At 37.2% G+C, this 9,898-nt stretch overlaps 1 protein-coding gene across 1 annotated transcript; it reads right to left on the reverse strand.

Annotated features, from left to right (window-relative positions):
- Positions 1 to 254: 254 nt before the first annotated feature.
- Positions 255 to 8,846, reverse strand: LOC117333428 (ribosomal RNA small subunit methyltransferase NEP1-like). Its single transcript, XM_033892715.1, has 6 exons — positions 8,698 to 8,846; positions 7,271 to 7,372; positions 5,740 to 5,881; positions 4,686 to 4,744; positions 1,082 to 1,231; positions 255 to 384 (listed from the first exon to the last, which is right to left on the reverse strand). The coding sequence occupies exons 1-6, from the start codon at positions 8,818 to 8,820 to the stop codon at positions 271 to 273; spliced, it is 690 nt and encodes a 229-aa protein (XP_033748606.1). The 5' UTR covers positions 8,821 to 8,846; the 3' UTR covers positions 255 to 270.
- Between the last annotated feature and the right edge of the window lie 1,052 nt (positions 8,847 to 9,898).

A 9,898-nucleotide genomic window follows, 5' to 3' on the forward strand; every position in this document is an offset into this window, starting at 1 on the left:
AAATTTTTAACTTATTCCACTCCTGTGAACTTGAAAGTAGGTCTTATCAAGGTCGTTCATTTGAACAAACTTGGTATCCCTTCATTCCAGCATGCTACTTACTACTCTTATGTAATAAACTGTCAGTTGAGCAATTTTATTATCTAATATTTAAAAATACTTGTATTGTGCCAAATGTGACCTCTTCTTTCCCAGTATAAAAGGTTTTACAGGGTGACAAACAACCTACAGTAGTAAATAAAACAAGAAAACAATAGAGAGACATGATGTTTATTTGATATTCCATTTCTCCTCACAAGCATTACATAACTTGGCACATGCAAGTGCTGCAGAAAGTGGGTAGTTACTGAACGACACAGTTGTTTCGGTGTATGGCACATCGATCTGAAAGATATAAAATATTACTCTAAAAACATCAAGGATTTTTCAGTTGATTTTATGTGAAACATTTTTATTTTATTAGCTTTCCCATATCTGAAAATCTTTCATCAGATTTGTATTTATAATCTGATTTGTATTTACAATATATTTATCAGTGTTGTATAAATAGTGAATACTACTCCTTTTGTGATTCTTACTTTTTGGAAATGAAAATTAGTTTTGGGTATGATACAGTCTTTTGCACTCAGCTTATTAGGGAGTATGATTCTGTGGCTGAGTTAGTAGAGCCAGAGATTATTACACTAGAGTCCAAAGTTCGGTCGGTTGCTTAGCAAGAATTTCCTAATGTCCTTTCAAATAGATGTATGGATGTGTAGCACTACTGTTCACAAAACTGACCATAATTGCAGGTTTTCAAACTCTGACGGTCGCTTGTTTGCATAAACAGGCCATCAATTATGATCAATTTTAGCGGACAAAAATAACTACACTCCTTGAGAGATATACAGAAAAAAAATACTTGGGATTTGTGCCAGGCTCAATGCACAATGCAGAATGTGTGTAAGAAATATATAATTCTTTTGGCAAAAAGGAAACGAGAAGATAAAATACAGCAATTCCAGTACGTGAATATTATACCTATCTTCCTCCAGAGTACCTTCCCTTCACCCACCCCCTCCCAAAAAAAGACAACTTTTACCTTGCCGTGTGCCATTGCTCCGATTACAAACACTACAGGTTCATCAGCAGGGATAATCTCTTTAAGGTCAGGGCACACTTCAGCGCTGAAGGATGTCCCAATCTTTTGACAGCCAATCGGTAAATGGTCAGTCACTGGGTTTTTTATCACCTGCAAAGACATAATTTTGGAAATACTCCTTTTAAAGTCAGTTAGTATGTTTGAAGTTATTAGTTTAACATGATAAAAGTTGCTTTTTGTATTTTATATTAACAGTTTCAAATAAAAGTTTAAGACATGAAATGCTGTTAATATCTTTATAAGGTTGTAGATCAATACAATCCAATGTTTAATTTTAAATGGATGGTATCAGTTTTAAAGCATTTATCATAATACAGCGCATGACTTTATTGAAAACAAGGGCCCAATGGGCCCAAATCGCTCACCTGCAATGCAGTGATCTTTTCATATATGGATCCTGCAGTTATTTGAAAGCATGCTACAGGACCAATATAATGTCCCTCTGCACTTTGGCTTTTCACTAAAAGTCATTTAAAGATTTAAGCATACTTGATCAACGTGACCTTGAATGTGAGTCAGGGTCATTCATTTGAAAAAACTTGGTAGCCCTTCACCCCAGCATGCTACAGACCCAATATTAACTCCATGGGACTCTTGGTTATTGAGAAGAAGTCGTTTCAAGATTTTAGCTTTTTTGACTCCTGTGACCTTGAATGAAGGTCAAGGTCATTCATTTGAACAAACTTGAGAGCCCTTTACCCCAGCATGCTACAGGCCAAATATTAGGTTTCTGGGACTGTTGGTTATTGAGAAGTCATTTAAAATGTTTAGCCTTTTTGACTCCTGTGACCTTGAATGAAGGTCAAGGTCATTCAAATGAACACATTTGGTAGCCCTTTACCGCAGCATGCTACAGACCCAATATCAACTCCCTGGGACTCTTGGTTATTGAGAAGAAGTCGTTTAAAAATGTTAGCCTTTTTGACTCCTGTGACCTTGAATGAAGGTCAAGGTCATTCATTTGAACAAACTTGGTAGCCCTTTACCCCAGCATGCTACAGACCCAATATTAGGTCTCTGGGACTGTTGGTTATTGAGAAGAAGTCGTTTAAAGATTTTAGCCTTTTTGACTCCTGTGACCTTGAATGAAGGTCAAGTTCATTCATTTGAACAAACTTGAAAGCCCTTTACCGCAGCATGCTACAGACCCAATATCAACTCCCTTGGACTCTTGGTTATTGAGAAGAAGTCGTTTAAAGATTTTAGCCTTTTTGACTCCTGTGACCTTGAATGAAGGTCAAGGTCATTCATTTGAACAACCTTGGGAGCCCTTCACCCCAGCATGCTACAGGCCAAATATTAGGTCTCTGGGACTCTTGGTTATTGAGAAGAAGTTGTTTAAAGATTTTAGCCTTTTTGACTCCTGTGACCTTGAATGAAGGTCAAGGTCATTCATTTGAACAATCTTAGTAGCCCTTTCCCCAGCATGCTACAGACCCAATATTAACTCCCTTGGACTCTTGGTTATTGAGAAGAAGTCGTTTAAAGATTTTAGCCTTTTTGACTCCTGTGACCTTGAATGAAGGTCAAGATCATTCATTTGAACAACCTTGGGAGCCCTTCACCCCAGCATGCTACAGGCCAAATATTAGGTCTCTGGGACTCTTGGTTATTGAGAAGAAGTTGTTTAAAGATTTTAGCCTTTTTGGCCCCTGTGACATTGAATGAAGGTCAAGGTCATTCATTTGAACAAACTAGGTAGCCCTCCACCCCAGCATGCTACAGACCCAATATCAACTCCCTGGGACTCTTGGTTATTGAGAAGAAGTCATTTAAAGATTTTAGCCTTTTTGACTCCTGTGACCTTGAATGAAGGTCAAGGTCATTCATTTGAACAAACTTGGGAGCCCTTCACCCCAGCATGCTACAGGCCAAATATTAGGTCTCTGGGACTGTTGGTTATTGAGAAGAAGTCATTTAAAATTTTTAGCCTTTTTGACTCCTGTGACCTTGAATGAAGGTCAAGGTCATTCATTTGAACAAACTTGGGAGCCCTTCACCCCAGCATGCTACAGGCCAAATATTAGGTCTCTGGGACTCTTGGTTATTGAGAAGAAGTTGTTTGAAGATTTTAGCCTTTTTGACTCCTGTGACCTTGAATGAAGGTCAAGGTCATTCATTTGAACAAACTTGGTAGCCCTTTACCCCAGCATGCTACAGACCCAATATCAACTCCCTGGGACTCTTGGTTATTGAGAAGAAGTCGTTTAAAGATTTTAGCCTTTTTGACTCCTGTGACCTTGAATGAAGGTCAAGGTCATTCATTTGAACAAACTTGAAAGCCCTTCACCCCAGCATGCTACATGCCAAATATAAAGTCCCTGGGTCTTTTGGCTATTGAGAAGAAGTCGTTTAAAATTTTTAGCCTTTTTGACTCCTGTGACCTTGAATGAAGGTCAAGGTCATTCAATTGAACAAACTTGGTAGCCCTTTACCGCAGCATGCTACAGACCCAATATCAACTCCCTGGGACTCTTGGTTATTGAGAAGAAGTCGTTTAAAGATTTTAGCCTTTTTGACTCCTGTGACCTTGAATGAAGGTCAAGGTCATTCATTTGAACAAACTTGAAAGCCCTTCACCCCAGCATGCTACAGGCCAAATATTAGGTCTCTGGGACTCTTGGTTATTGAGAAGAAGTTGTTTGAAGATTTTAGCCTTTTTGACTCCTGTGACCTTGAATGAAGGTCAAGGTCATTCATTTGAACAAACTTGGTAGCCCTTTACCCCAGCATGCTACAGACCCAATATCAAGTCCCTGGGACTCTTGGTTATTGAGAAGAAGTCGTTTAAAGATTTTAGCCTTTTTGACTCCTGTGACCTTGAATGAAGGTCAAGGTCATTCATTTGAACAAACTTGAAAGCCCTTCACCCCAGCATGCTACAGACCCAATATCAAGTCCCTGGGTCTTTTGGCTATTGAGAAGAAGTCGTTTAATTTTTCTTAAGCATATTTGACCCCTGTGACCTTGAATGAAAGTCAAGGTCATTCATTTGAACAAACTTGGTAGCCCTTCACCCCAGCATGCTACAGACCTAATATCAACTCCCTGGGACTCTTGGTTATTGAGAAGAAGTTGTTTAAAGATTTTAGCCTTTTTGACCCCTGTGACCTTGAACGAAGGTCAACGTTATTCATTTGAACAAACTTGGTAGCCCTTCACCCCAGCATGCTACAGGCCCAATATTAGGTCTCTGGGCCTTTTGGTTATTGAGAAGAAGTTGCTTGAATGGACAAGTTGACGCCGGACGGACGGCCGGACGACGGACGCCGCGCCACGGCATAAGCTCACTTGCCCTTCGGGCAGGTGAGCTAACTAGAATTTATCACAACAGATAACAAGCCATGTTCATAGTGCAGTTTACACCAGAGCAATTAAATTTAATGCTTAAGTTGTGACAATATAGGAAAATATGATTATATAGGCTGGTGAATTATTATTCTAGTGTTTGTTTTATTACATCACTAATCTGACAGATGGGTTCTTTGGAAAGTTCTTGCTGCCCCTGTAAAACCAATTGATACAGTATGTAGTTTTGATTTACCTTGAGTAATTTCTGAGGGCCATCAGCTGCATGGATGCTGAGTTTCCGTAGTAACTGTACTGTAGGAACATGAAATGATTTTATGTTATTTACTCAAAATTTACTAGGTTGTCATTAAAAAAACACAAGAGATCAATTAATTATTTAAAATTCCTTTTTAATATTCATGCATATCTTCATTAAATCTAACAGATTTCCTAATTAAAATTCATTATATTTTCTTTCAGTACATAATATCCCAATTAAAGTATAAAAATATCAGAGGACCCAAAATAAACTAGCAATGTACTGATAACAATTCCCTTCCTCTACCTCTAGGCAAATGCCATTATTAAAGTGAACAAAAGGGGCAAGGGCCGAATCTGCAACAGAAAGCAATTTTTTTTAAATAGCCATAACTTTGAGTCTGTAACATTGACAATTGGAACATCTCACCTACATCTGCCAACAAAGGGTTTCCCATTGTTACAGTGAGAACAAAGGGCCATGATATAGAATAACAGAATCTGTAACAGTCGGGAACATAGGGTCATAGAGTGAGGAACAAAGGGCCATAACTCTGAATATGTAACAATTAGATGTTAAAATTGATTTCAATATACAATATGCCACTGTTCCAAGAGATACTCTGACCTTAAATCAGAGAAACTGGCTAAAACAAACATCTGTGTTTCACCTGACCCTCCTGTCCCTGTATTTTTGTGCTACAAACAGTTTTCTGGAACATTTTCACAAATTATTTGTCAATATTCCTTTTCTATGTAGATGTATATGATAAAGCATGATATGTAGAGCACCCACATGCATGGTTGGAAAAGACAAAATGACCACTCAAGGGAGACACCATAAATGGTCTTTATAGACAGGCATTCTTTAAAGCCAGATTAGAGAATTTTGCAAATTGAAAATCAACCTTTTCCGCGTTTCATAAGCAAAAGATATGTTCTGTGTCTGTGCAACCTTAATTAAATTTTCAAACTTGTATCATATAACATTACATTGTATACTAAGAACACTCCCCATGAAGTATAATCAACAAATTTTATTATCTTACCCATCAGTCCGCAGAACCTGTCAAACGTGCGAGGAATTCTTGTCTGTGGGTTGATTTCTATGAGGACATTTTTCTCTGTGTGGATATAGACCTGTAGCAGTCCCGCTCGATTGAGGGGACTGTCCATCAACATCAGTAAACACTGAAACATAAGTTTAGGTGGTATATTGTTCTGGCACTTAAATGACGATCATTTTATATTTCTGACTATGCCTAAATGATGATTTTGATTGGAAGGATATGCCTTTCCAATCAAAATCGAGACTAATCAACCATGCTGACATTTTAACATCACTACATTAAAGAGCCAATATAACAACAGTAATATCCATATCCTGAAACATTGTTTCTAATTACTTACAGATTTCCACAAAACCAATGAATCTGACTTTTGAAAATAACTGATAAATAATATTATAAATTTAAATATCACTGTAGATAATCCAGCACTTGAATATCAAATACTGCTTAAGCACTTATTTTCATTGGGGTTAAATTTTGTGGTTTATGTAGTATCTAATAAAAAAATATTAATTGAATCACTTGGATTACATTATATGGATTCCATGTTTTATATTCATGGGATATTATAACATCTGGACATGGACAGACCACCATCAATTATTTGATACAACATCAATATCTTCAAAAGGAAATACCAGCGATAACAACAGGGCCATAGGGCCTTAACGGTCATCTGACTCTAAATTATAGACCCTTATACTATTGTAGTATGCATTCTCTGTAGCAGGTATAGTGGCACTGTTTGCCATGGTAGCCATCTTGGAATTTGGATCAACCCGAAAAATAACAACACTTGATCAAGACTATCTCAGGATCATTTCTGGTAAGTTAGAGCTGAATCTCACTGGTGGAATTTGAGAAGAAGTTTGAAATAGGTGTTGTTCAGGAAGAACCATGATTGCGCAATCATGTTACAAAATGGCCGCCATGGCTGCCATGTCAGTTTTTACGAGGCCGAAAAATAACAACACTTTGTTGGCTCTCCTTCCTTAATATCCTCACCAATTTCCAGCTCAATGACACGAGTTTAAAATGCGTTTTTCAAGATGGCTGCCATGGCAGCCATCTTGGATTTCTGACCGACCTGAAAAATAACAACACTTCCTCAGGACCATCATAGGATCGATCATTTCAGGCAAGTCGCAGCTCAATCTCACCAGTCGAACTTGAGAAGAAGTTTCAAACATGTTTTCAAAATGGCGGCTATGGCGGCCATCTTGGATTTCAGACTGACCCGAAAAATAACAACACTTGGTCAGGACCATCCCAGCATCATTTCAGCTCAATCCCAAAAGTTGAACTTGAGAAGAAGTTTGAAATGTGAAAGGTTTACGCACGGCGAAGGAGGAAACAATGCACGATGACTACAGATCACCCTAATTTAAAAACTGTTGTGTATAATCTGCGGTAGTGATAAACAATGGTAACCTGGGCCCAGGACAAGTTTGATGCAAAATACATTATATGACAATTTCAGAAAGCAGACATTTCGTTGTTCACTTTATACCTGATGTGTGATATCTGGCCGACATTGGGCAATGTCTCTTCCGCTCTTCTTGGCGATCTGCTTATGTTTGTCACAGTTTATCAACTCAAACTGCTTTCCAACCTGTCAAAGATAAGCATTAACGTTGCAGGTCAACAAATATTTTTGTTATATGACTTTGATATTTCCTTGTCTCTGATTGGTCTAAAGGTCACTCAGAGGTTTTGACAAAAACTTTAAATTAACCTGAAAATAATGTATTCATGCGTGGTTAATAAAAGAATCCAGTTATTATATAATTACCTCAGCTAAAAATAGCCAAGGGGGGCTTCCCGTGACGCATCATATTTTTGACCAATGAAAATGCAGATAATTCATCTTCGGGTTGCAGTGATAAATCCATACTTAATGGTTTACATATTTCTGTTGATATCATAATAAAGAATAACCAGTTATTTAAATATATTTAAAAGACAGTTTGTAAAATGACTGATGAATCATTATTTTTGTTGTTGAATAGAATATTTCTTGTTGGTTTAATTCAATTTTGATTTTGGTTGTGTTTATTAAGTGCTGCATTTCATTTGTAACACAACGTTGGTGAATTTGTCCAATAACAAAACAATTATTTACCTTTTTCAGGTTAATATGAAGATTTGTCAACCTTTGAAAGGCGATAATTATCTCTTGATATTCACTCTGAAGTTATCTCCAACGTCTTATAATGGGAAATATCTCTGCAGCTTAAGTCCACAGTAGAAAGACCTAAAGACACCTATAGATTGAACATGTCAATTGCAAACTCCAGTTGATCATACCGTATATGGATTCTCCTTAAAAAGAGGACCTAAAGAAGGCTATATACAAGATGGACAACAGTACTTTCCTCATTCAGAGCACAGGGGCATTTCTTATTTCTTAAAATAAAGGTATTTCTGGCTATTTTTTAATATTAGACTAGACATGCCCTGTGCTCACAGGGCAGGATAATAAAGCAAATACTGTAGGTAGTGTCAAACCTCTAGACAATACCCTAAGATGTATAACTGTACTAACTCCATGTGAATATTGTGACAAATGGAGTTGAGGCGGGCCAGGCTTATGTATGGGAACTTATTGGTCACGAATACTACTGGATAATTTGTTTGAAGAAAAACAAAAAACAAAAAACAAAAAACGATTATGGAATAAATATGAATAAGATATAATTACAATTACTGGATTTTAGTATTACTATAGGTACGTGTATCTAGAAGTTAAAACATAGAGTTATATAGGTATTTTATAGGTATTTCTAGCTTATTTGTTTTCATAAAACTAGACACACTTGTGTCCGTGCCATGGAGGGGGGGGGGGGGGGGGGGGGAGAGGGGCTAGCTCTGTAACGTTGATTTGGAGAATCTACCTCAAAAACAAACAACGAAACGATTAGAAGCGTCAACATTTACCTTTACCGACTCCAAAGATGATTTTTCCAAAATAACGATCAATCTTTTCTCATTGGACGTCTTTGACACACTTTTGATCACTTTTTGTTTCCCTTTCGCATGCGATTCCATGGAGGCAGCCATATTGAATTACTTCTAAATTTAAAACCGGAAGCCAATACGACAAATCCGGAAAATCACGAATGTCGGGCCTACTACAAAACAAATTGTACATGATTGAAGATCTAATAGTGATGGTGTTGGGATTTTTTCAGACTTGTTTTCATGGATAATTTTTGCCACCCATAATATTAAAAAGTTCTTTCGAACAGTTTTTCAAAATAAATAATTGAAAATTCACTTTTTTAAAAAGAGTTCCATGCAACTACCTTTAGTCAATTCTTTGTCACCTACCTTTTCTCATGCACTTAAACAACTCTATATACAAATTGTGTTATCATATAAAATACAGAATTGTATAAGATTGTATATGCATTTGTAGAGCTACATGTTTAATGTACATGACAATTGTATATTGTTTTTTTTTTTTTTTAAGTCTGATTGTAAAAAAAACTTATATCAAGAGTCCCATGGGCCTTAACGGTCACCTGAGATTTGAAATATTTCAGTTAATTTAATTGACCCTTTTTGGCCCCGCGCATCAGCCCCAAGGGGTCTATCAGCACATACATGTGTATACCATTGAGCTGTCATCCAATGCTGATAATGTTAACCAAGTTAGAATGAATTCCAATAGAAATCAAACAAATTAATATACATAGTTATGTAGTCAAAAATGTGACTTCCCTATATAAACTATAGTAAAGTTTACCCCCTCTCCTGGATTATGGGCAAACGTGAGACCCCAGGGTCATGAAATTCACAGTTTTGGTAAAGCACCTTAAGATCCTTCAATCTATGAAGAGTATAGAGAAGAAGGTTTCTAAAATTTCAGTCAATTTGACCCTTTTTAGCCCCGCCCATCAGCCCCTGGGGGTCAGTCAAGGCCAACATGTGTATACCATCAAACTGCCATCACAAGCTGATGATGTTAACCAAGTTAGAATGAATTCCAATAGAAATCAAACAAATTATAGTCAAAAATGTGATTTCCCTATATAAACTATAGTAAGGTTTACCCCCTCCCCAGGGGCAAATGTGTGACCCCAGGGTCACGAAATTCACAATTTTGGTAAAGCACCTTAAGACCCTTCCATCTATG

This window comes from Pecten maximus, chromosome 8, assembly GCF_902652985.1.
Source record: "Pecten maximus chromosome 8, xPecMax1.1, whole genome shotgun sequence".
Taxonomy (NCBI): domain Eukaryota; kingdom Metazoa; phylum Mollusca; class Bivalvia; order Pectinida; family Pectinidae; genus Pecten; species Pecten maximus.

Bases quoted from the DNA above. Each gene is read 5' to 3' on its own strand.
- LOC117333428 (XM_033892715.1), bottom strand. From the start codon at position 8,820: ATGGCTGCCTCCATGGAATCGCATGCGAAAGGGAAACAAAAAGTGATC. The intron at 4,745-5,739 runs GTAAGATAATAA...ATGTTCCTACAG, and splicing joins CAGGTTCTGCGGACTGATGG to TACAGTTACTACGGAAACTC. The intron at 1,232-4,685 runs GTAAATCAAAAC...ATGTCTTTGCAG, and splicing joins GCCCTCAGAAATTACTCAAG to GTGATAAAAAACCCAGTGAC.